The sequence below is a fragment of the Watersipora subatra genome, chromosome 1 (genome assembly GCF_963576615.1).
Source record: "Watersipora subatra chromosome 1, tzWatSuba1.1, whole genome shotgun sequence".
Lineage (NCBI taxonomy): Eukaryota > Metazoa > Bryozoa > Gymnolaemata > Cheilostomatida > Watersiporidae > Watersipora > Watersipora subatra.
The window spans coordinates 36,048,073-36,075,684 of record NC_088708.1 but is presented as its reverse complement, the minus strand read 5'-3'; the positions used below and the strand labels follow the sequence as shown (position 1 = coordinate 36,075,684).

Below are 27,612 nucleotides of genomic sequence, written 5' to 3'. Positions count from 1 at the left end.
ACAGATGTTGGCGTAAGTTTTAGACAGTGGCTCATCTAGGTTTTAGACAATGGCTCATCTAGGCTTTAGACAATTACTCATTTAGGTTTTAGATAATGGCTCATCTAGGTTTTAAACAATGGCTCATCTAGGTTTTCGATAATGGCTCATCTAGGTTTTCGATAATGGCTCATCTAGGTTTTAGACAGTGACTCATTTAAGTTTTAGACAGTGGCTCATTTAGGTTTTAGACAATGACTCATTTAGGTTTTAGATAATGGCTCATCTAGGTTTTAGACAGTGACTCATTTAGGTTTTAGACAATGGCTCATTTAGATTTCAGATAATGGCTCATCTAGGTTTTAGACAGTGACTCATCTAGGTTTTAGACAATGGCTCATCTAGGTTTTAGACAATGGCTCATCTAGGTTTTAGACAGTGACTCATTTAGGTTTTAGACAATGGCTCATTTAGGTTTCAGATAATGGCTCATCTAGGTTTTAGAGAGTGATCCATCTAGATTTTAGACAGCGGCTCATCTAGGTTTTAGACAGTGGCTTATCTAGGTTTTAGACAGTGGCTCATATAGGTTTTAGACAGTGGCTTGTATGGTAGATTTTTGACAACTTTGTATAGTAGACTCTAGACAGCCGTTCTTGTGGTAGAAGATTACATATAGCTGTTCATACAGTAAATGTCCCATATGACTTCAGAAAGCAACTGTTCATGGTATAAGGATTTTACGTACTGAGACATCACTGATATAATTTATGTACTGTATAATTTATCATTATATCAGTGATGCGTGAAATCATGTCAGGTATATAAGGAAGCCAGCAGCTAGAACTAGGTGAGAAGCTCACCATGGCAGGATTCATAGATAAGGCAAGAGAACTGTCAATGATGATGGACAATTTAGGAGACACTCCTATGCATATCCTCGTCTACAAAGAGTGGGTCAACGAGCTGCAAGGACTTATAGATATTATACCAGCAGAGAAACGTCTCTCACAGTATCTAAAGCGTAACCAGAATGGCTTCACGCCGCTTGATGAGGCTATCGATCGGAGAAGCAGAACAATGAGCCGGTGTATCTTGGATAGTTTGAGAAATGATGGAGAGAAACTAAACCTACTCAAAGCCCAGAGTAAGAGAGGTTGGACTGCCTTGCATAGGGCAGTTTATAAAAATGATGAAGAGCTAGTAAGGATACTATTGAGAACCATCCCACCTGCTCTTAGAAAAAACCTTACTTCAACTGTAGACTCACAAGGTGAATCTTTCTTACAAAAATCTCTTTCATATTTCGATTCCAAAGTATTCAAATGTATCTTAAGTCTGCTATCTGACAACAGCCCTGGCGTCGAAAAAAGAGAACGAGAAAGTCGTCGAGAGTTGCTACTGCGGAAAGACAGGAGAGGAAACACAATTTTACATATCATAACCATGAAAGGAAATCTGGATCTTTTTACATACGTCATGAGACAAGAAAAACTTGGTGAGCGCCTAAAACTAATGAAAGCTTCAGACAATGACGGTCGCACACTGTTACACATCGCTGCTGAGAACGAAGATGATAGAATGGTGAGGTGTATCTTTGATCTCCTTAGGTCAAATAAACGACGTTTTGATTTGCTCTACATCGCTGATGGACGAACTCAAACAGCTCTGCACTATGCCGCCCGCACTGATGGCCTTAGCAACAGCAACAAAGGAGTATCGATGCTAGCAACCATGCTATATGCTGTGGCAGTAAGCCAGCGTGTTGTGCTATTGGGGAGAAAAGATAGAGAACAAAACACTGCATTGCATGAGGCCATCAGAGTGAAGAATGCCCATGCTATCAGTACAATAGTAGAGTCAGTAGAGCCAAGCGCTCTCACCATCCTCCTCCAACCTTTCAATAACAAAGGAATGCCTCCTGATCTGACAAGAGCTGTCACCCATTACACAGAGCAAAGAGGTAAAAACAATTAGGTAGCTTCATTTCCTAATTTCAATCCATCCTGTTTTTCCGAACATATTGGTGATTGAGGTGTCAAGTATTCATATAATCTCTCACAAATTGCAGAAAGACTTACAAGACCAGTTCAAGAAGAGAATACCTTCTATATAGGTCACAACAACTGCGAGACAAGTGATATAGAGTCCTACAGGTAATTATAATATATAAAATAATTGCTTTGCATTAATATAGCTTGGGAAAAAATTTATAAAATAATACTCTACGCGAGGCTAATGTAATCATTGTCATCGTCGTGATATTACATTTATCTACGTATAGGTCCTACTGGTGTTTATGCTTCTCATAATATAGCAATTTAGTGCATCTAGCAAGCTATATACATACATGTATATACACTCATCGAACCTAGAAAAATGCATCTTATGGTGAATTCAGTCATTTTAAAGTTACACTATCAGAATATTAATAATATTGTGTCATCATATATTAGGATCTAATATCATAATATTAAGTCCGCGCTAAATATTAGCTTTTGCTATCGCGCACATGGCCTCATCATCACCTTCTCTGAAGGTTGCTCGTAGTCTAGTTTTCATTTCTTTTGTATATATTAATGATGAAACAAAGCAAACAAACAGTATCTCAACTTTAAAGTTACACTAACCAAATATATAGACTTTCAAAATTACACTATCTGAATATATAGACGTTAAAGTTACACTATCAGAATTTATCTTTCGTTTTTTCGTGGCGTCATTCTATTGTTGTCTGCCATCTTTATGGACAACTTTGATCGTTAAAAACACAAAGCTTCTGTAATTAATTATTGCTAACAATGCTTTTGTTTGCAAATTTTTTAATTTAATGTCAAAACAACACCGAAAAACACTATTAATCAAGAGAAAAACGATCGTTTTCTACAAAAACAGCAGCTTTTTTGTGGACGAGCGCATGTGCAAACAGGGTGATGACGTCAAAAAAACGATGAATAGTATTTAAAGTTACATGTACACTGTCCGAATATAGAGGCTTTTAAAGTTACATGTACACTGTCCGAATATAGAGGCTTTTAAAGTTACATGTACATTGTCCGAATATAGAGGCTTTTAATGTTACATGTACATTGTCCAAATATAGAGGCTTTTAAAGTTACATGTACACTGTCCGAATATAGAGGCTTTTAGAGTTACACGTACACTGTCCGAATATAGAGGCTTTTAAAGTTACATGTACACTGTCCAAATATAGAGGCTTTTAAAGTTACATGTACACTGTCCGAATATAGAGGCTTTTAAAGTTACATGTACACTGTCCGAATATAGAGGCTTTTAAAGTTACACTATCACAATATATAAACTTTTTTGAGGATTAAGAAAATAATTTTATTTTTTCTGTAGCTTTAGTAGATCAAAATTTACAGTGCGTGCAGTCGCAATTCCATTTGAGAAAATGGCGACTGAAAATGTCAGTCATCGTGATTTTGGGTGTGAATTATTAAGCGCACCACAAAGTTATCTTAATTGTAACTAGCTCTATTTAACCTTTTAATAACAACGGTAAATATAACTGCCAATTTAAAAAATTAACATATAAAATACACACACCAGATACAGCAAATCAGATCATTTGTAACAAATGCACACGCAGAGTGAGCATTCCATGAAAAACTGAAAGGTTGAAAGTACTAGTATTGCTGAGGGTAAAATTAATTAAAATGTTATTACTCGGTGCAGTACTGTATAAATAGTTGATGACTTAAAACATAATCCTAAGGTATAATCCTTGATATCTAAACGTGGAATGCAAGTACAACAATTGGCAAATCTCCAAGCATCTAAAACCTATTGTCCTTAGCAACTACCCTTCAACTAATGAAAGAGTGTATTTACTAGAAATTCCACTGTCATATGCCCATGACCAAAGTGATAATGGAAAAAAGAAAGGGTACTGTTGGTTGAGAAATCAATATTAGCAGTCAAATGGCACTGCAGTGCAATAGGATAACTGCAATGGTAGCTGCAATGGTAGCTGTAATGTACCGGGTGTTATTATGTTCAACAAACAGCAATAATGAAAGGAAAATATTATATGTTTATATCTCTCCTCCTGCAAAAAGAGAAATGCAATAGTAGAAGTAAAATGGCAAGCTGCTGTGTAATATACACAAGCTAGGGGGGCTGTATATCATTGGTCATAGCAACCAATATCAAGAAGTTGTGATAGTCATCTAGATTTCTGCATTTATATCTAAAAAATTATGCTGAATTTAAAAATCTAAACAGATTTTAGCTGGTTGTCATAGAAATAGATGTATCTATTTACATAGATATATCTATAAGAAAATGTAGGCCTACTAGCCTACTTAATTTTGCAGATATTAAAAATGGCAGGAAGTACCGCGATATTGGGTATTGGGCACAGCCGCAGTATCATCAACAAAATCTTTAGACTTTTCAGTACTTCTACGTTAATTACAGAAACCTTCGGCAATTGGACAATGCCTTAGACTGGTGAAATGTGCACGTTTTTTTCGTGAAATGCGCACGGCTTAATGGTTCTACTCTCTGTCGCACGGCCTTATCAGCGTGTCGTTGGCCCGTCTTAATTTTGATTGAAAAGGTTTTGTCAAGTTTTAATGGCAATTTTAGGCCAAATTAATTTATTTATGTATAATCCGATCAGATGGGTTAGTTTTAGGATATTGCGCCAACTTTTCAAAGACTTAGTAACATATTTAAATAGGTTTATATGTGTTTTGTATCATTATTATACTTAAACTACTTCACACAAAAATGGTTAAATTTTTTGACGGATGGATAACAGCCGTTGACGGATAATTTTTCGGGAGTTGTGTGCATTTATCATGAAGCTCCCAAACAATCGCTTGTGTTTGGTCGTGGGAAAATGGCCTTTTATTAAATGTGATAGGATTTTATAAATCTGCACACGATTTTTACTCTTGTGGCATATGAATACAAACACAAGCGCCAATTCATGCTTTGACTTGGTGACATGATCCTGTATAATTCATGTTTTCACTCTTCGGGTACACCTTTGCTCGGTGAGCCTCATATACTGATGGTACACAGACACAGCAAGTAGTATTATTTAAGCAGCGTAGTATTTATTTGCAGCGATGAGCCATCGGGTCAAGAGGTCTCATCAGGAAGATCAAATGAGTTGATGTTACGAGAGTGGAAAACAAACAAAACTCCCAGCAGCAACATTGCATCAGAAAAGGAGATATTCCAAATAAATGGAAGCTATGCCTCAGCAAAGAGCGATATACATGAGCAGGAATGTTCAGATAATCTCAAAGAATATTCTAGAGATTGTGAAAAGAGCGGGGCTGCAGCGGAGGCAGCAAAAATCAGTAAGTTAAAGCATGTTGACACACCTCAAGGACAGAGTTTCGATGGCCAAAAACAAAGGTGGTTTAGACGGCCCCAAAGTTTACCGAGAGAAAGGCAGCAGATGACCGAATTGAAAGAAACTGAACACTCATATTCCCCCAATAAAACACTTGACAGCCTTCCCTCCCTTTACAGAAAAAGGGGCAATTTGACTTCAGCCAATTACAAAAGCGCCGACATGTCTTTGCCCAATGAAATAAGCAGAAATGAGCAAGCGTCCAATGAAACAAGTGGCGGCGCACCGAATGAGGAATACGCTGTTATATCTGCTGAACAAGCCTGCTACGGGCCTAGTTTTGGTCTCATTGGACGAACAGACTCAAGATATGATGTGCTCTAGCTCAGCACTAAAAAGGGATATTTATAGCGTATATATAACATAATAAATGACATCATCAATAACCTATGGGATATTTATAGCGTATACAACATAATAAATGACATCATCAATAACCTATGGGATATTTATAGCGTATATAACATAATAAATGACATCATCAACAACCTATGGGAACCTAGGTAAATGGCCAGCGTTGCACGGGTGATGAAAAGTTTTTGCACAGAAAATTTATTTTCAATTAATACATACAACACTTACCATTCTAACTTTTAAATGAAAGTGTTTTGTTTATTCATGTGTACTGTGTTTATTTCTGTATCCTGTGTTCATTTCTGTTTAATTTATTCAGTACCAGTTGCAGTGCCTACTACAGATCTATACTGATTGCAATAGTCTTGTTGGCCCTGTGAGTTTAAGCATTTTTACCACATATGAGCACACATTTGTTCTCCCAGTAAGGCTTCACACATATTCAATAGCTGCAGTGCTAAATGTGAAACTATAAAATATTGGCATGTGTAAGAAGTATGTGCCCAATGTATTCCATAGTATAGCCAGTTGGACAGCGTAGTGTATTGGATAAATATCTATTCGGAGAAGTTGAGGTTGTGAGTTCAAATCCCGTTCACAGCAGATTTTTTTCTTGAAACATTATCGCTCTAACTGGACACTCAGAGAACTATTGAGATTTATATAAATAAAGTAAAGGAATGCCCGGCATTGCCCGAATAATAAAAAGACTGCGCAGAAAACTCTTTTATTGAACATAATACAACATTTACCATTCTAACTTCTAAACATCATATCATGAGAAAAGTGTTTTTGTGCAGTTCAAAGAAATTACATTGTAAGAGAAAAAATAAACAATGAGTACATAGAAGTGTGTATAAAAAATATTACTGTTGCAGCAGAAGTACATTGTATTCAAAGTTTTAATGGACGATACGTGAAAAATGAGATATCCGACTGTCGTTGTCTGATACCTTGTCAGACTAAATGGAGAGAGAATGTAAAGGTAATTCCTACTCCAGATAATACATTTGTCCGCGTGACAAGTATTTAGCTTTTACAGATTTATCGAAACCAGAAATAGGAGTGTAATTGAAACTGAAGCAACCCATTTGAAAACTACAAATTAAGGAAATACGTAATGAATAATTGTGAAAAAAAAAACTTTTAAAAAGGTTTCTAAAGAATAAAAATAGTAAAAGGTAATATTAATTGATAAAAAGTGCATATTGAACACGCGCAATAAGGATATAGGCCTACCTGTGTCTATGTAAGAGAGTTAGAAATGATAAGAACGGCTTAGCTTAACGGTTAGTCGCACTTGTTTGTAGACTTGCGATTTGAATGTCGCGAATTGAAAGCCTCTTCAAAGCGGACTTTTAGTTGTTATATTTTAATCACTATAACTGGACATAGGGATGAAATTAAAAAGATAAACTAATAATGAGATTTACATACATGTAGATATATAATTATATAGAGTAGATAGACAAATAACATATATAGCGTATTTAACATAATTACAAATGACAAAGTGAAATTATGCTAAAGCCAATAAATCAATATGGTGTTTAACTATGAATTAAAATGAGCAGCAAAAGCTCCCTTCATAGTGTCAACTTGAAGGTTACTTGAGAATTGTCGTATATGTGCCTAGGCAGCCAAAATGAACTCAAATATTAACGGTTTTCAGAGAGACAACAACTTAGACATATTCTGGAAAATTTCTTAGAATTAAACAAAAACTCAGATTCAAAGTCTGAATTGTTTTCAACCAAAAAGCATATATATATTATATGTATATATATTATATATAATTATGTATAAATATTATATATATGCATATTATATATATGTATACACATGTATATACAATTTATATATATATTGTATATATATATATTGTATGCATATATAATGTGTATATATAATATATGTATATATACATATATATATATATATGTATTATATATGTATTATATATATATATATAATTAGACTATTTTTGACTAAAATTTTTCTTGCGGCAGTTATAACATTGTTTCGCACGCGTCACTCGTCAGGGAGTGACAAGCTGTGACGAGTGTTGATTTGAATCACAACCTGACAAGCACCACGTCCAAAACCACGTAGCAAGCACGAAAAATTTTTAGATAAAAATTGTCTATATTTAATAAATGCAACTCGCAGAGTTTATAGCGCTTAACTTAATTTCTTCGAAATGATATATAAATATATATACAGTCAAACATGGATAACTCGAACTTCAAGGGACCGAGCAAAAGTGTTCGAATTATCAGAGCATTCAAGTTATCAGAGCACTGTCACAAGTCCATATATTTACTTATTTATTAGTAGATACATGTACATATACAAACTATAATATAAATCAAAAGCACAAATGGCTTGTTTCAAATTAAATGCTTCTAATGTAAAGTTTAAAACGTTTTCATGAAAAAGTATAGAGATTTTTCTATCACTTGAGATTGGTTTGTTGTTTGAGGTGATGTTATTGCCAGGACGTTTTTCAGATTGACATTGGCAAAACTTGATCGTTGTTGAAATGCTCAAAAGAAAAGACATTTTTTTCTTTTGGGGTTTTACCCACGATCAATTTTGCCGTTTTTTCTTGAAGTTTATGCAGATTACCTTACTTTACCTGGGATTCGTTAAGAGCAACACTCCGAGGCAGTTGAATTAGAAGTTTTACGAGGTTTTACGGTACATTCTATATCACTCACGCTTTTTTAATAGATACTTATTGAATGTACACACGTATTCTGTGTTTAGGTCAAACGATGAATAGTTTTTTGTAGCTAAGACAACGTATACGTTTAATTACAACACTTTTTAAGACGTTTTAAACATTCAACATTCCGACGTTGACTCAACACGGAATCAACGTCGGAAAACTATTCATCACGGGCTAGCCGAGTCACGCACTCAAGGATTTTCGCCACGCACATACAAAACAACATGCGATTTTTGTTTTGTATATGCGTGGCGAAAATTCTTGCGCGCGTGACCCGGCTAACCCGTGCTATTCATCGTATCGCAGTATAAATCAAATTTCACCAAACTTTTAGAAAAGTCGTTGACAAAAATATTTTGCCGATGGTGGTAATAACGACGCTTATGAATTACGAAAAGATGAAGTTTACCTCTATGGCTTTGAATAAAGTGATTTTCTAAAGCGAAAACAACCGTTTCGGTAGCTGTTGGGCAAAAAAACAGTTCGAATTAACAGTGTTGAGTTCGAGTTATCTATAGCAATTTATCATTACGTGGGAACGGACCAAAGGAAATGTTCGAATTAACCATGTGTTCGAGCTATCCGTGGACGAGTTATCCATGTTTGACTGTATATATGTGTGTATAATGTATATGTACACCTATATTATATATACACACAAATTATATATATGTACCATATATAACGTACAATATACAGTGAAACATGGATAACTCGCCCTCGGATATAGCGAACACATGGTTAACTCGAATGGATTTGCTTGGTCCGTTCCCACGAAATGATAAATGGCTCTATATAACTCGAACTCAACACTGTTAATTCGAACTGTTTTTTGCCCAACGGCTACCGAAACGGTTGTTATCGCTTTAGAAAATCACTTTATTCCAAGCCATAGAGGTAAACCTCAACTTTTCGTAATTCATAAGCGTCGTTATTACCTCCATCGGCAAAATATTCTTGTCAACGACTTTTCTAAAGGTTTGGTGAAATTTGATTTATACTGCTATACGATGAATAGCACGGGCTAGCCGGGTCACGCGCGCAAGGATTTTCGCCACGCACATACAAAACAAAAACAGCATGTTGTTTTTGTTTTGTATTTGCGTGGCGAAAATCCTTGAGTGTGTGACCCGGCTAGCCCGTGATGAACAGTTTTCCGATGTTGATTCCGTGTTGAATCAACGTCGGAATGTTGAATGTTTAAAACGTCTTAAAAATTGTTGTAATTAAACGTATACGTTGTCTTAGCTAAAAAAAACTATTCATTGTTTGACCTAAACACAGAATACATGTGTACATTCAACAAGTATCCATTCAAAAAGCGTGAGTGATATACAATGTACCGTAAAACCTTGTAAAACTTTTAATTTAACTGCCTCGGAGTGTTGCTCTTAACGAATCCCAGGTAAAGTAAGGTAATCTTTGCATAAACTTCAAGAAAAATCGGCAAAATTGATCGTGGGTAAAACGCTCAAAAAAAAAAGATGTCTTTTCTTTTGAGCATTTCAGCAACGATCAAGTTTTGCCAATGTCAATCTAAAAACGTCCTGGCAATAACATCACCTCAAACAACAAACCAATCTCAAGTGATAGAAAAATCTCTATACTTTTTAATAAAAACGTTTTAAACTTTACATTAGAAGCATTTAATTTGAAACAAGCCATTTGTGCTTCTGATTTATATTATAGTTTGTATATGTACATGTATCTACTAATAAATAAGTAAATACATGAACTTGTGACAGTGCTCTGATAACTTGAACGCGCTGATAATTCGAACACTTTTGCTCGGTCCCGTGAAGTTTGAGTTATCCGAGTTTCACTGTATATATATACCATAAAACATCTTTTTGAATGCCATGGCACTTTATTTTCCAACCCTTCCCTTATAGTGGCTGTGAAATGGAGGTGGCATTCAAATAGAGGCTGGCGTTGTATTTTTCAAATGCCTCGTCAGAGTTTTCGAAAAATAAATTTAGCCCTATTACAAATGGCGCGAGTGTTGCCCATGTTTTGCTCTTTTTCCGGTGGAGCGATATTAAACCTTTTGGATGTAATAAATCTGCTGACTTACCTCTAACTTGTCAAAGATCTCTTAATAAATAAGCATTAAGAAACCGAAAAATATCTCTACCAATTTATATCTATTGCTTGAAATTGACCTGCGAAGATATTATAGCCTGTGTCCTTGTTTGCAATTTGTTGGCACTTTCAATTTTTGTTTCATTCTAAATTTGAAGACATATTTTTATTTTGTATCTATATTTAACAATGTTGCATGAAAGCTCATTGCACTCATTGATATGTTTGCTACAGTTTGCAGCCAAAACTAGCTTTCTATTTGCAATAGAAGAGTTACGAACATTGATCCATTGTAAGATCAGATTACCGCAAGAATGCTATCAAATAATATGCTATAAATCTACTGTATATTTATAAGTTATATAATAATAATCTATCAAATGATACAAATACATATTCCTGAACAAGTGACACAAACGAACCATACTTATATTACATGCAGAAACAAAAATACCTTCGACAATATCTTCTGGCCTCAACTCTTCTTCTGCACAGCTGAACTAGTCAATATTAGTGTCCAAACAATTTTTTTGCAGAGCAAACCCTTCAAGCGCTGCACTTAGCACAAATGCAAGGAGTAAAAGTTTGCTCGCTAAACATAACTTCTAACCAAAAACTTGCAAACCGTTTTTTATATGCATGTTCTTGGAAGTATTAAGACCGCGTTAAACAAGGAACTACAATGTACTATTAGCCTGAGACAGGCTAATAGTAGTTTAATAATTATTTCTATAGTGTTGCTTTCCAAGTTTTAACGAAAAAAAGCGAAAAGCTTTGAAGTTGGACAACGAGAAAATCGATTGTTATTAATGTAAACGATTCATTGGTAACGATTGGTACGATTTTGTAAACACTTTTCTACTGATCCCTTGATATTATGGGTTCATAAAGACCAAAGATAGTCAAAGTGGCGGCCACATAAAGGTGGCGTTCAAATAGAAGTGGTGTTCAATTAGAGGTTTTACGGTAATATATATCCATAGGTTTTATGCATCTATACGTATAACTCTCACAGTTTGTGTGTGTACCTTGATTTCTCCAACTAATATGACACTGGGACGAGTATTGATTTGAGTCACAGCCTGTCGAGCGCCACGTGTGAAACAATTTTGTAGCAGCCGCAAGAAAACTTTAGTCAGAAATCGTTACAATTAATATACTCAACTCGTAGTATTTAGAGTTCTCATTATCACTTAATTTTTTTGAAATGATATATAAATACATATTGTATATGCGTGTATAATGTAATTGTACACCTATATTATATACCTATACACCCAAATTATATATATGTATTATATATAACGTACATTATACAATATTTATATTTCGTGCATCTATATACAGTATATATATAAATCTCAAAGTTTGTGTGTGTACCTCGGTTTTTCCAACTATAGCTAATAAAATCTTGGAATTAAAAGCTCGCATCCTGCTGGATTTGATCTCGAAACCTCCTGTTTGCCAGGCAAATATCTTACCAAATTGATGGATTCATTGGGCGATATATGTCGCTATGTGGGTGAGAATATGTGTACCATTCTGCATAGCGCAACATGAATTTATGATTGCTCTCACGGTTCTTATTAGTAAGTACTCCAAGGACTAGCTTACTTAAATTAGCCATTGGCAATGTGCCAGGCTAATGGCAAGTCACAGGCAACTACATTACCTGTCACTGTTTGTAAGCTGATTTTTAATACCCTTGCAATGCCCATGCAAATATATACATATACAGTCAAACATGGATAACTCGAACTTCACGGGACCGAGCGAAAGTGTTCAAATTATCAGAGCGTTCAAGTTATCAGAGCACTGTCACAAGTCCATGTATTTACTTATTTATTAGTAAATACATGTACTATAATATAAATCAAACTATAATATAAATCAAAAGCACAAATGGCTTGTTTCAAATTAAATGCTTCTAATGTAAAGTTTAAAACGTTTTTATCAAAAAGCAGGCCCGTATTCCCTGGGTCGGCTGGGCAGCTGAGCCGCCCCAACTTTTTAGTAATTTTCGGCGGCTACGTACTAAGAATTGCGATCTAAGCTCATCCACTTGGAATTTCCAAGTTGGAAATTCCAAGAACGGTTGGAAATTCCAATCACTAATCTATTAGCTACTAGTGTTCTATATTGTCTCCGTGGTGATCTCGCCAAATGAGTGAGTGAGTCTTTGTCAAGACTTGCAAACTGAACTTTATTGCTTATAGTGGGAGTGAAAAGAAGACCCCCCCAAACTTGCATTTTCACTAATTTTCAGGCTCACTAATCTAGTAATGGTTTTCCCTGCCACTAATGCAATGAGTGAGAGATCCTTTTCTGTATTGAAGCGAATCAATACATCGACGAGGAGTACTATGGAGTAGGATCCGCTAAATAATCTTCTAATATTACACATATAGAAAGATGTTGAAACAGATACAGAATCAGTTGTGAAAGATTTCTGTCATGGACACATTGACAGAACTAGAGCTATTGCAATAAAGAAGTAATAGCTCTTGTTCTGTCAATGACCTTTACAGGAATCTCTAGTGTCACGAGTTTTATATTTTTCGTTGAATTAAGAACAAGTTTTGCCTACTATGAACCATAAAGAATATATTTATGTAGATTTTGATGCTTATAATTGATTGCATTTAGGCACACCTTGAGGGTTGTTGATGCTTAAAGGTTGACTTGCAACAAAATTCACATTACAGTTATTTGGTATCAAAAGATTCACCATGTCTTACTCTGTTGTGTTGTAGGTGCAAAATATGTGGAAATGGGATTACAAGCTCTTAAAAGCTCAAAAACGAACAGTTAATCGCAGCCACACGAGACAGCCGTAGTTTGGATTCTCTTTCCAAAACGGCTCAAATGTGACGTAGTTGTGGTAGATGGTTTCTGTTTACACTTTCTTGCAACCTTATTCGTCGAAATATTTTCACAAATATACTTCATGCATTCAATAAAACCATGTCTATTGTTCTTACGCGTCTGTTTTATCGTCATTGTAATGCTGTCACTTTTAGCAGTGATATCTTATAACTTACCATAAAAATTCATTTAATTTTTTAACCTTACCTCGAAGGAGTTCATATTATTGTCTGATAATCAGGACGAGCCCGTTGGTCACCTGTGATAATCGAAAAGTGCTGCAAAAATTATTTGCGAAGTATTGGGTCACATGATCAGATTACGACTTGCTGATTAGACTAGGCCGAAACAAAACTGTAAAGTAGCGAGCATCTATATTTGATACGGGGTCTTCGGTAAAACCCAAAGTGTTTGTCATAAACTAGTGCTACGATAAGTTTTATATTGAGCTTTTTATTGGCCTTTCAATTCACGTGAGAACATACGTGACAAGATAATAACCAAATTTCATGGCTACGTCATCGAAATAAAGAGATTCCAATCTACGGCAGCTCTTCGTTTTTGAGCTTTTAAGAGCTTGTAATCACATTTCCACATATTTAGCACTTACAACACAACAGAGTAAGACATGGTGAATCTTTTGATACCAAATAACTGTAATGTGAATTTTGTTGCAAGTCAACCTTTAAAAGGTCCAGAGCTCCGGGGCGCCGCCCCGAACCCCGTTGGGGGCAGCGCCATTTGGGGGCTTACACCGCCCCCAAACCCCAGGTGATCATAACTAGTCACCTAACATTTGCAGCCCCAACTTGCAACCAGGGAATACAGGCCTGTCAAAAAGTATAGAGATTTTTCTATCACTTGAGATTGGTTAGTTGTTTGAGGTGATTTTATTGCCAGGACGTATTTTAGATTGACATTGGCAAAACTTGATCGTTGTTGAAATGCTCAAAAGAAAAGACATCTTTTTCTTTTGATCGTTTTACCCACGATCAATTTTGCCAATTTTTCTTGAAGTTCATGCAAAGATTACCTCACTTTATCTTGCTTCCGAAGAGCGATCGCTAAGCGGATGTTTGGTATAAATCAAATTTCACAAAACCTGTAGAAAAGTCGTTGACAAAAATATTTTGCCGATGGTGGTAATAACGACGCTCATGAATTACGAAAAGTTGAGGTTTACCTCTATGGCTTGGAATAAAGTGATTTTCTAAAGCGATAACAACCGTTTCGGTAGCCATTGGGAAAAAAACAGTTCGAGTTAACAGAGTTGAGTTCGAGTTATCTATAGCAATTTATCATTACATGGGAACAGACTGAAGAAACCGTTCGAGTTAACCATGTGTTCGAGCTATCCGTGGGCGAGTTATCCATGTTTGACTGTATATAGATCAAAGTTTTAACAAAAAGCTATATAGTGTATATATACTTATAGATAAAAAAATATGTGTATACATACATGTATATAACAAGGAGAATAAGAGGGCTACTATAATAGATATAGCAGTACCCAATGACTACAATATAGCCAGCAAAGAAAAAGAAAAGGTAGAGAAATATCTCCCTCTTGGAGAAGAGATTAAAAAATGCTGGGATGTAAGAACAACGGTAAGCCCAGTAGTTATTGGGGCACTGGGCGCAATAACACCCAGGTCTCTGGTAAGAGACCCGAGTTAGAGCAGAACTTACCAGCCATATGGGTTAACCGGGGTGAAGAAATCATTTTTTCATATATATATATATATTATAAGTGCATAAAGATACTTACCTCCATCTGAAAGTGCGCAGTCACCTAAATCAATCTGCTCAAAAAGTCGATCGACGCTGAGTAATTTTCCCAGTAGTCCACATGTCTGTTCATCCAAACCTGTAGTACGTAGGTTGAGTGTTGCATGCCCGTTCACTCCAACTGCCACGCATGGCCTAAAATACATAAATTAAACTTAATATGCTATCCTATATTGAGACGCATTTGACTGTAACATTAATTGCTACAGATACAACGATAAACATCTCATCTGAGGACATAGTTGAGAAGGCAGGTGTAAAATATATATTCAGAATGTCTATTGATGGAAGATATGACACGTAACCAATAGAATCATGCTAAAGCATGATTATATTGGTTAATCATGCTAACGCATGCTAACACAGCAAAACAGGTAAAGTAAACCTTATAGGCATTCACAAAGTATTAACATTTATGTTGTATATGTTATATTAGTGTTATACAGTTGCGTTGTATATGCTATATCAGTGTTATACAGTTATGTTGTATATGTTATGTCAGTGTTATACAGTCATGTTGTATATGTCATATTAGTATTATACAGTTGCGTTGTATATGCTATATCAGTGTTAAACAGTCATGTTGTATATGTTGTCAGTGTTATACAGTTATGTTGTATATGTTATATCAGTGTTATACAGTTATGTTGTATATGTTATGTCAGTGTTATACAGTTATGTTGTATATGTTATTTCAGTGTTATACATGTATGTTGTATATGTTATATTAGTGTTATACAGTTGCGTTGTATAGGCTATATCAGTGTTAAACAGTCATGTTGTATATGTTGTCAGTGTTATACAGTTATGTTGTATATGTTATATCAGTGTTATACAGTTATGTTGTATATGTTATGTCAGTGTTATACATGTATGTTGTATATGTTATGTCAATGTTATACATGTATGTTGTATATGTTATGTTAGTGTTAAACAGTTAGGTTGTATACGTTATGTTAAATTAGACATAGCTATAAATGGTAATTAGTGCTGATGTATTTCTGAGCTAACAAGCTATCAGCAACTGGCTGCACAAACCAACCTTTTCAAAGATTTGAGTAAGCCGTCGTGAGGCTCAATGTTTCTCTCCTTGCACAAAGCAATGTATTCTTGGTAGAACTCTGCAGCCATCAAGCTAAAAGAAAAAGAGTACAACATTATTTGTTGAGGCATCAAAGTATTGCTCTGAATTTACATGTGATTTATTTTATAGCGTGTTGTGATTAGTGTAGGTAAAAGGCTAATCATCGCTAAACTCTATTTACATCTGTTAAATGATCCTGAGCATAAATCGGTTCAAAATAACTCTCATGAGTGGAAGCCTCAAAAGTGAACTGAAATCGGACCAGTTTTAACCATTTTTTAACGAGATTCTTGAAATTCAAGCTCATATCAATTCAAGTCAGTTATCAAATATGCTACACATATAATTTGAAGAAAACAAAATTGGTGTAACAACAGGCATCAAGATTTTGTAGTATGTAAACATATATATTAAAATCAATGATTCAAATCTGGAAATTAGCTTCCCATATTCTATTAGTGAATTAAGCAGAACCACAGATGTTTACATATTCGCATGCCAATAAAAACTGATCTCTAGACTTTCATTCTTCACAAATGAATGCAGCTTTTGAAAAAATATAAAACACTGTTTATGTTACCTTTGAAATATCAACATTTACGAGTAAATAAATTTGCCAATTCGAAAGCCAAGACTCTGATGTATTGAAATATATAAAAAATTATGTAATTTATGTGCTTTAATGTATCGTCCACTTTATCTAGGCGGCCTATCAAAAAATCAAAAATCAAGAATGATTGTTCCTGTCTATAGAATTGTTCAGACTGGTAGATATCTATTAGCTAAGTTAGGTGGTCGACCTGCCACTAGTTTACCATGAAAGCTGGTACAACCTGTTTTAAAGGTTGAGCTGCCAGCAGCTAACCGGAGAATCCTGCCCTCAAGGTTCAACCTTGGTGTGATGAGGAGGGCATGTGATCAAGATCAAAAACGAGACCTGTAAAAGGGCAAATGAGTCTAAATAGGACCAACGGCTATTCACTACAGCCAACTTCATCATTTATAAATCCAATTTCTCCTAACTGGTGAAATACCAGAAGGGAGGCCAAATTTTTTGTATCCAGATGTGCATCTGTTTCCCTTGCTAAATCCACACACAGCATTGGCTTGCACCTCTAACCAAACCTGGCAGAAATTGGCGAGCAAAACATGGTTGAGAATGCCTGATTTTCTAGTTATAACCTGTAGTTATAGCGTGTACATGTAGATGAAGGAAACCTATCAGTCGCTTTGTTTTTGTGCGTTGGAAAAGAGGGATAATTCGATAGTAGTATTCATCATTTAGCAGACCTATTTAGGACTCATTTTGCTCTTCTGAAGCTAAGGAAGGCTCTGGAGTCTAGAAGAAGTACTTTAAAATCAATCCATTCTGCAACTGATCTGTCTGGAATGTACTGCTGAAAGTAACTACATAGAAAATAGGAGCACCCATCAACAATAACTACACTGATCGAACACACTGAATATGTTGCCCAAGTACAGAAAGTCCACAGCATTGACATTACTGCTCTGCAGAAGACAAGGCTCTCAGAGGAGGGGCAACTAACAAAAACTGGCAGAAAGTGTACTTTTTTCTAAGGACTGGGTGTTTATGATCACAGACTGCACAGAGTTGGCTTTGACATCAAGAAAAGGATAGTTGAAAGCATGGAACACTTACGATTCGAAATTAATGAGATGTTTATGATTTGAAAGCTGAATTGGGATAAAAATTGAAAAACCACTGTTATCTCAGCATCTGCACCAGCACTGAAGGCATTGGTGCAGGTAAAGTGCACACTGTGCAATACTGAAGGTGTTGCACTTTCAGTATTCAGTGTTGCACCATCAGTGCAATTTTTGTACCTTCACTTTGTTGCACCTTCAGTGCAACAAAGTGAAGGTGTAAAACAAAAAAGGTTTATCGCAAAGTTTTACACCCTATATTTTACACCTAAAATATTTTTTTGACCTGACACTGATTGTTGACTTCAATTCATATGTTTATACTTAGAAATATGTCATCAGAAAGAATGGAGTAGACAAAAAATGGTCAGATGTACTTCACTAATTGCTCAGAAGACGGTCTTGACATTACAAACATATGAAGATCGGTTTGATGAGAATGATAGTGAAAGCACAGGAAAGCAGCAAAGGGTGTTTGCTAAGTAGCAGAATGATAAGAAAAATTATAGACGAGAAATAATATTTCGAAAGCTAAGAACAGCAGCGCAACTGTTGCCTGGATATACTGAAGGCTGCTCACCTAGACATTAACTAATGATTTTTGTATAGAATGTTTGAAACGTTGCCTAATCAAAGTCGTTATAGCCAAACAAATGCCTCAAAAGTGACATTTCACAAATAGCGAAGCGGCCAAATGACTGCTTTGCAACTTCATCAGTTGAGAGCAAAGCAGATAGATTTTCTGACAACACTATAGCTGCCTAAAATTGTTGCTAAAGGCTGTGAGTTATAAGCTCTCAAAACCGTAAACACTTCATCAATAAGTAAAAAAAAAGCATCACTGATCGCTATATTCAAGAAATTATTTTTCATTCAAAATTGTTTTATTTTCACAACATTTATGAGAACGCAGAGATGTGCACAACTGTTCATTGTCCCTAATAATAATGTATTCGTTATAAACATTTTAGTATTAACCAAAATACAGTCTCTCATTCTAATGATGTACAATCTGAGTATAGACAAAAACAAATGAGATAAAGTAAAAAAAAAGTGTATTAATTTCCATTAAAAAATTTAAGATAAATGTTATACACAAGTGCGGGTTTTACTCAAATAATTATGGCAAGCCTATTCAACTAACAGTCTAACAATGACCTTAATGTTCTCTGTGACTTACGAAAAACTTACCATAGTTTAGAATCGAACTTTCTGGAAATGGAGAGAGCTTTTTAATAAAAAAGAAATGATGCATGAGAGAAATCAGAGCAGAACTCTGACAAAATCACTGCAGAAGCGATAAAACAGAACGAAGCGATAAATAAACTTCACAGACTGTTTCACATTTAAAAATAAAAACTCTCTCCTCAGATCTTAGTGATGCTTCGCCATCATTTAAAAGAAGGAAACGAGTCGACATGTAGAGATTTCAAAGATATGTATCTATCTCTTATCAATCACTGGAAAAGTCCTGACTAGAAAGCTGTTACATCAATTGTCCTCAGGTGCATAAGTTCCTTCCAGAAACTCAACACTACTTTTGGGCAGCATATAGCATAGCTGAATGATTATTGCATCCAAATTCAGGAGAAATGTATGGAATCATACTAAAATATATAAACTGCCTTCATCAACTGAATAAAGGCCATTGCCACAGTTAAATAAAACATACTTTAGAAGATTCTTCCCAAAGCTGGCTGACCCCCAAAATTTATCTTTGTTGTCCAACTGCTACGCGGTGGTATGAATGCATCAGTTCTGGTTGATGGAGAAGCAAGCAAGCGATTAAAGGTCGCTCATAAGGTCAAGCAAGGATGTATGATAGCCCTTACACTATTTTCAGTGTTTCTTTCGGCATTCCTGCACATATTTTAGAGACAAACAGCAACTAGGATCAAGGTGAACTATGGACTAGATAGAGACTTTCAAACCTTCATCGCCTCAAGACAACGGCCCTGCATCATCACTCACTGTGCAGGAACGACAATATACAGATGACAATTCAATTATAATGCCAATTATACCTTACACAAAAAAATACCTATTGAAGACGATGAAGCCATTTGAACAAAATTATTCAGGTTTTGTCTCAAGATGAACAGTAAGAAAAGCAAGGTTCACTACCAACCAAACCTGAAAAAGAGAAGAATGAGATTCAACAAAGTTGAAGTTGAATGAAAAACTCCTAGTGAATGTTGGCAGTTTCAACTATTTTGAAATTACTCTACCATCAAAGGCCAAATTGACATTGAAGTAGAAAATCAACTACAATTAGCCAGTACTTGGATGCCTTACGACTAGTGCTGATGAAAATAGAAACATGAAAATAAGTACTAAGCCTTAGTACTAAACTAAGTACTAAGTGGTAAACTGAGCTATTATGCTAACAGCCTTCATTCATGGTTCAGAAACCTAAGTAAAATACAGAAATCACCTCAATCCCCTAAAGAAGTACCATCAAAGATGCCATAAAAACCATGCACATACACTGCTATGAACAACACCCGAGCAGCATCTACATCAAGTGTAGAATTTTAGGTGTAGAGGCACTGTATCTCAATAACAAGCTGAGATGGACAGGTCATGTTATCCATATGGAAAGCTCATAGATTCGCAACACAGTTTCTATGGAGAACTCAAAAAGGTAAACAAAAGCAAGGAAGCCAGAGTAAATGTTTCATAAATAACATCAAGCTCTATCTGAGGTGATCTGAAAACATGCTTCTTCGATCATGAAACTTAGGAGTGCTTTATAAAAGATAGAGCTAAATAAAGCACTAAAGTTTAATAGGGCGCAAATAGTTTGACCATTCAGCAATGGACTTCAAGTACAGACGAAAGCGGCGATTTCAAATGCTACCTTACATAGAAAATGCAAGCTGAAAATTGGACTATACAGCCCTCAACACACAAAAAACGCAACAAGCAATTATCTGTAACGAGCGGTTGCAAAGAATTTGACTTGTTATTTATTTTACAGACTGCAAGCACGCTGGATGACCAAATTGTTAATCTCATCTATAGCTGAGATGGAGTCAAAAATCATCCTCTCCAGAAAATTAAGTGAATGTTGTGGAGGCCTCCTAATTGCTTTGCTAATAACCTAAAGCATCCTAAAGAAGTTCAGCTCATTCGCAGTACTAAGGTTAGGTATAGAGGTAATAAAATATTTCCAAAACTGTAACGATTTCTCGAATAGATACGAAAGGCTGTGCACATCTGACTAATTAAGTGTGAGACATATCTATTTTGTTAAATACCTTTGGCTAAAATACTCGGTGCTATGGCATGCAAGACAATATTGAGGAGACAACTTTTTAGGTACACCTGTGTGCCCCATTCCACAATTGAGTATGTGTGTTAGGCACTGAATTTTATATTAGAGGTTTGTTGCTCCAACATTAGAAAGTAGAAATAGCCATTAGAAGTTTTGCCATTCAAACAACAAAATTTAATATGTTACAAAACCAGCATGCATCCACAATTAGGCTATACAAATTTTAGTACAAGTGAAGCAATCATAGATTTCTAGGTAACATTTGCAAAACTGTCCAGGAATATAACTTTGACACTGCACAACCAACCACATTAAAAAGCCTTCAAGCAAACTCAATTCTTTCAAAGCAGCAAAACGTTAAGGATTTTTACATTGTCCTTTGATGTAATATGAATTTCATGATAATCTCATCATAGTCAAAATTCATCCCAAAATTCAAACCACCCGTCATTCCCACAATACTCCATATCGTTCGCATGTTGTATTTCTCATATTGTTTAGACGTAGTATTTCAATTGCGTTGGTTTGTATTATTCTATTATTCTGCTCACATTCAACACACACATTTGTCCTTTTGTGTTTTTAGATTTGTCACTGTTAGTTAATAGACTTCGATGTTATGAGATACTAAACTAAATACAAATTAGTAGTTCAAAATACATCGACACAATCATACACTTTGCCTAAAGGAAGCTCGAGTTACAATATATATAGCTCATAATGTGACGGTAATAATCAAAAACTTCAAGTTATAACATGTTTATAAATTTTATCTTTTCAAAAAGTCACCCGGTGAAAGCCTACAATTTAGTCGAGTTCAATTTTCACTGGTTTCTTGTAGTATGTACATGTATGAGGGCTACAAAATAGTGTTGTATGGAAATATTGCAAAATTAACATACCAACAGGGAATGCAGCCAGACCACAGGATAAGCATATCATGCATACAAGCAGCAAGATGCCCAAAAACATCAAAAGATCCAATAATTAGAAGATGGCAAAAGCAAATTGGAAACTTCAGAATTGGAGGAATAAATCATAAAAATTGCGTCAACACCAGATAAAGAACATGCTAAAGAGATGTCGAAGCAATTAAACCGACCAAACACCATTACCAGGAAACCACCAAAGATACATTAGAGACAAACCAAATGAGTACACATATACAGATCTACCACTCCTGTCAAACATGACCTAAAGGCTAGATACCAGGAGTAAGTCGCGAGCTCCACCCTACATGTCTACATCACGTGCACCAGCTGAAGACTTACGCCAACAAAATATTTTCACACGCCTGACATGAAGCATTGAACCTTAACACTCAATCTACTGCCACAGGCTAGCCATCCCACATGCCAGACATCTATAAAAGATAACAGCTCCAATGACAGCCTCTTTCTTTCCCAAGAGCCTGCAGAGCACGCGTGCGCTCTTTCTCTTTCTCGAGGGTCTGCTTAGACGCTCCCCCTCTGCCTGCTGAGGAGCCTCTCTCTCCCCACCTATGAAGCCTCTCTCTCTCCCACCTATAAAGCCTCTCTTCCCACCTATGAAGCCTCTCTCCCCACCTATGAAGCCTCATTCTCTTTCATCAGCTGAGCCTCTTCTACGCCACTATCTCAACTGCCAAAACTCTCTACCTATGGAACGTCACGACTCTCGTTTGACGATTAAGACTCACAGCCGTGCGGGATTGAGCAAACCAACATTGACGACCGTTCGAGTAAGTATTCAACTTTAATTAGCTATTTTAACCTTTTGTCATTAATATTGTTTTATAATTTTGTTAGTTGTGTATTTAATTGTTGAACTTATAGAATAAAGAAATAACTTTCACTAGTAAATATCAGCATCGCTTACAATAGCTTAACACCTTCATTAGTAGGCCTACCTCAACCAGTAATAATCAAATTAGTTCCCACAAGTTAAGCAAAAGTGCACAAACTAAACATAGTCAAAATAGAACAGAATGACAAAGCAAATTCAACACTGATGTTGTGTGTGGATTCGGATTAGTTACGCATAACCTAATTTCTCCACATTCACCGGAAAACAGTTCCAACATCGACAAGTCCGAACCTAGACAAGTCTCAATTTCGACAGAGGTTGGTCCGAATCTAGACAAAGGTTGGTCCGAACATCGACAAAGGCTGATGCAGTTTTACAATAATTAAATCTTCAACAAATAATACATGTCTTTTTGCAGTTCTATCCTCGCTTCAAAAAATAAAAATCAAAGCTACTCACAAGTTACCCACTCAAAGCTACTCAGTTTAGATTTCAAATAAAACATTTTGCTAGCATAAGTCAACCATATTTATGATTGTTACTTGTTTTAGCATTCGTTCTATATTTAGGTTGGGCAAAATATTGTTAGGCCTACATAAGCTGGGGAGTGCTGCATCAAATGGATCACAAGATATTTTTGCGCAAATAAATCTTTTACATATAAATCGCTCATTTACTATGAAAATAGTAGATGGTAAAATAGTAAAACTGCTGTCGAGATTGGACCAACCGTTGTCGATATACAAGCTCGTCGAGTTTCAAACCAGTCGAGGTTCGGACTATAAACCCATCCACCTATAACAATAGCATCTAGACCGTTTCGCTCAGTTGATTTGTCATTTGTTAATCGTAAGTTGGCTAGAGCAAAAGCACAACGTAAATACTTTATATATATACATATACATTTAACTATAACATGAGTTAAAATCTTATTTTAATTCCAATTATCTCAGAAAATTCTCCTGCATCGAAAATGACTTCTCTAAAATGCATTCAAACAAAATGCCAACGTATGCCTTTCGTGTTGGACTCGACAACACTTGATAGTCGATAGCGTAATCTGAAGTCGGAATTTAACCTTTGGGTTTGAGTTTAGTAGTGCCTTTCCGATACTGTGCTATACGGAGCACTTGATAGCAACCGCCTTGTTGTCGCTAACAACCGTCTATTATTGGTCAGGCATCGCAGGGCATTTGCGTTTGCAAATTCGTTTTGGCTAGACAAATTTTGTCAAAGGGAACTGTTTGCATACTGTCATAATATGATGTCAGCTAACATTGTTTAGCTATGGTCAATTGGTGGGTTAACTATAGTCATTAGTTGTGGTGTATCACATCCTATTTCATCATGTTGTTTTGATCATCCTGTGTGAAACGTGTCCTCAATTAATATCCCAGTGTTGTCAAGAACAGTCTACTTGTATTCATTCAATATATACTGTACCCAAGCATAATACATTGGGCTTCTATATATGCATTAATTTGACACATACTTGGCCGCATCAGTTGCAAAATACATGTGACAAGCTTCATCAACAACGCTTGTAAAAGTCATTTTGTTCATAATGTAGTATTTGTTTCATAAAATGTTTCAATGAACTTTTGGAGTGATTATAGTTCAATCAAAAGTAGGCCTAATTGTTGTTGTCAATAAGATCAATGATATACAGCCCAGCCTGTAGAGGCTGTATATCATTGCACTATTGATAAGATGTGTGTTATTTCATCTCATTTTAAGTCTCATTTGTTAGTTAACACTGTATACTTTCTATTTGTAATACTTTCTTTTTGCTTATTATTGTAGTTCCCTGTGAGTGAACTTTGGATAGAATACAACATTAAAATGCTAATAGCTATTAAACTACTAACAAGTAACAACCTAATCTTTATCCAAACTAAACCTGAACAAGAAAGCATATCACAAACAGTTGTTGCCTAATTAAAAGCATGTAGCAGCAACCTAGATGAATTCTTTGAAACCCATATTACATTATGCTACTTAATATGTAGCATATGTAATTTATGTAGCATATGTAGCATAAAATATTATATACAAGAATATTATTCTTGTATATAATATTTTAGCGCACTATCATCTAATGCATGAGGTCGGGCTCATAAAATAAATTAAGTTTTAATATATGCTCTTTCAAAAAATCCTTCTCATGTAAGTGATTGTGCTGATCTATTTTGAGTTTATTGTAAACATTTGGAATATAACACGTTTTTTTTTAAACTGTAAGGGCTTGGCTTCACCACTGATTTGAACAGAAGTAATTTTTGGAAGCTGCAAGTAAATGAACTTTAAAGTGAATAAAAAACTAAAAACAACGTTTTCATATAAGCTTTTATTTTAGATTATTATAGGTTCATAAATTATACATCTAAATATGATGCATCATTTAATTTTGGAATAGCTTGTAATGAATGTTATGTGTTTTAGTGTTGGTGAAGCAAAAGATGATATATATATTTTTAGTACTGTCTGTCTATATATTGGCTAAAACTAATAAACTTTTCTTCAAAATATCCTTCTCAATGTATTTTTATTGAACACTTTGATGAAGTGAGTATGACGTTCTAAAAAAACTTATATTTAAATGCAAGCTTTAGTTTCAACTCAAAATGTGAATTGCGTTACCACTTATATTTGGCCAGTGTAGTCAACTTTTAGTTTTGTCACTTATAATTGGCCGGTGTAGTCAACTTCTAGTATTGCCACTTATATTTGGCCAGTGTAGTCAACTTCTAGTCTTGCCACTTATATTTGGCCAGTGTAGTCAACTTCTAGTATTGCCACTTATATTTGGCCAGTGTAGTCAACTTCTAGTTTTGTCACTTATAATTGGCCGGTGTAGTCAACTTCTAGTCTTGCCACTTATATTTGGCCAGTGTAGTCAACTTCTAGTCTTGTCACTTATAATTGGCCGGTGTAGTCAACTTCTAGTCTTGCCACTTATATTTGGCCAGTGTAGTCAACTTCTACTATTGCCACTTATATTTGGCCAGTGTAGTCAACTTCTAGTTTTGTCACTTATAATTGGCCGGTGTAGTCAACTTCTAGTCTTGCCACTTATATTTGGCCAGTGTAGTCAACTTCGAGTTTTTGTTACAAGTTCTGATGAGATACCAACTGTTTTAATGGCTTAAAAACTTTGTATAGAATTATATTAATTGTCATATAGCTTTGTCACCTTGAAATTTTGTCAATGTGTTTTTAGTAAAACACAAATGCTTAAGCCAATGTTATTATTTTATTTCATATATTAATTTTTTTCAAAAGAGTTTGATTCGCTTTTGTCGACATTGTTCGATAAAATACAGTTAAGGCCAAATCAAGTAGAACCAGTAGACAATGAGAGTTGTTTACAAAAATCCGGACGGAAAGATCTGTTTCAAAATGAACTTCTTGGTGATAAGAATACTTTATATATATCATTCATTCTCATAATATCTTGGATTATTTAATACGATTTAGCAAAATTGTGCCTATCTCTAAATAAAATTAAAAATATATACCTTTTACATAAATAATTGCATGTATTTTTCTGTTGTTTGCATTGCATAGTCAGTTATGGGTACTGTATAGTCAGTTATGGGCCATGTATAGTCAGTTATGGGTACTGTATAGTCAGTTATGGGTACTGTATAGTCAGTTATGGGTACTGTATAGTCAGCTATGGGTACTGTATAGTCAGTTATGGGTACTGTATAGTCAGTTATGGGTACTGTATAGTCAGTTGTTAAACTAACATCTTACATGTGGTATGCATGGAAGCCGCAAATAGTGGAGTGTCTTGCTATGAGTAATCCCACTAGCCTCTTTCATCTTTACCTTGTTTTATCTCTACATCTGTTATTTCTAGCCTTGACATAAACTTAGCTGACTCATAAATCACTCCTTCACATTGAATAGATTTGTTCCGTCAATCAAACTGTAATTGCTTACAGAATTGGTGGTAGTTGGAGATAATCTAATCATTGTACATGATTATTTTCATGGCATCCAATTCAAATTAAGTTAATGATTTAATTCAAAATATTGTACATTTTGTAAAACATGATACCGTGATCTTAACGATTGATAATCACAGACCAAGCACAGGAAGCAGTGTGTGTTAGCAGAAGAAAATAGGCCCAGAGCTATAAGATAAAAATAGGTAAATCTCTGTCTCGTTGCAACGAAGCACTGCTGCTAATCATTCAACACATAACCAAAACCAAAGCTCTTATTCTTAAAGACTATAGCCCTAATTCTGTAGCTCTTTCCTAAATTTTTATGCTGTTGATTCATCTACGGTACATGGCACGTATAAATAGTTCTGTTTCAAGTCTCGGTACACACTTACCAGCAGTTCTAGGAGGTTTATAGCGAGATATGCATGGTACGACAGTTTCATGAGTTCACAATAAATTAAATAGTGCACATAACACATGATAGTACAACACCACTGACTCTGTCTGCACTCAAGGTATTAGACTCAGTCATACTTCCTAGTACCATAAAACTAAACACTGGGACTCAAAGGATGTTATGCACTTGAATTACACTATTCAGAGGCTTTTATCTCAGTACAATGTCACGGCAGTGAAAAGTCAACTTCAAAA

The 27,612-nt window shown here is 35.3% G+C and overlaps 2 protein-coding genes across 3 annotated transcripts in view; one reads left to right on the top strand and one right to left on the bottom strand.

Annotated features, from left to right (window-relative positions):
- Positions 1–26,833, bottom strand: part of LOC137387077 (leucine-rich repeat-containing protein 45-like) — a 70,247-nt gene extending 43,414 nt beyond the window's left edge. The window contains exons 1-4 of the mRNA XM_068073372.1: positions 26,765–26,833; positions 23,736–23,800; positions 16,237–16,329; positions 15,175–15,329 (exon numbers count right to left, since the gene is read on the bottom strand). Of these exons, the coding sequence (XP_067929473.1) occupies positions 15,175–15,329; positions 16,237–16,329; positions 23,736–23,800; positions 26,765–26,833 (382 nt within the window). The remainder of the gene's footprint in view (positions 1–15,174; positions 15,330–16,236; positions 16,330–23,735; positions 23,801–26,764) is intronic.
- Positions 897–6,156, top strand: LOC137396653 (uncharacterized). Of its 2 annotated transcripts, none has more exons than XM_068082980.1 (3): positions 897–1,942; positions 2,051–2,135; positions 5,080–6,156. In XM_068082980.1, the coding sequence occupies exons 1-3, from the start codon at positions 910–912 to the stop codon at positions 5,696–5,698; spliced, it is 1,737 nt and encodes a 578-aa protein (XP_067939081.1). In that variant the 5' UTR covers positions 897–909; the 3' UTR covers positions 5,699–6,156. The 2 variants fall into 2 exon arrangements, with proteins under 2 accessions (XP_067939081.1, XP_067939074.1); XM_068082973.1 differs by having other exon boundaries at positions 5,062–6,156.
- Positions 26,834–27,612: the final 779 nt, after the last annotated feature.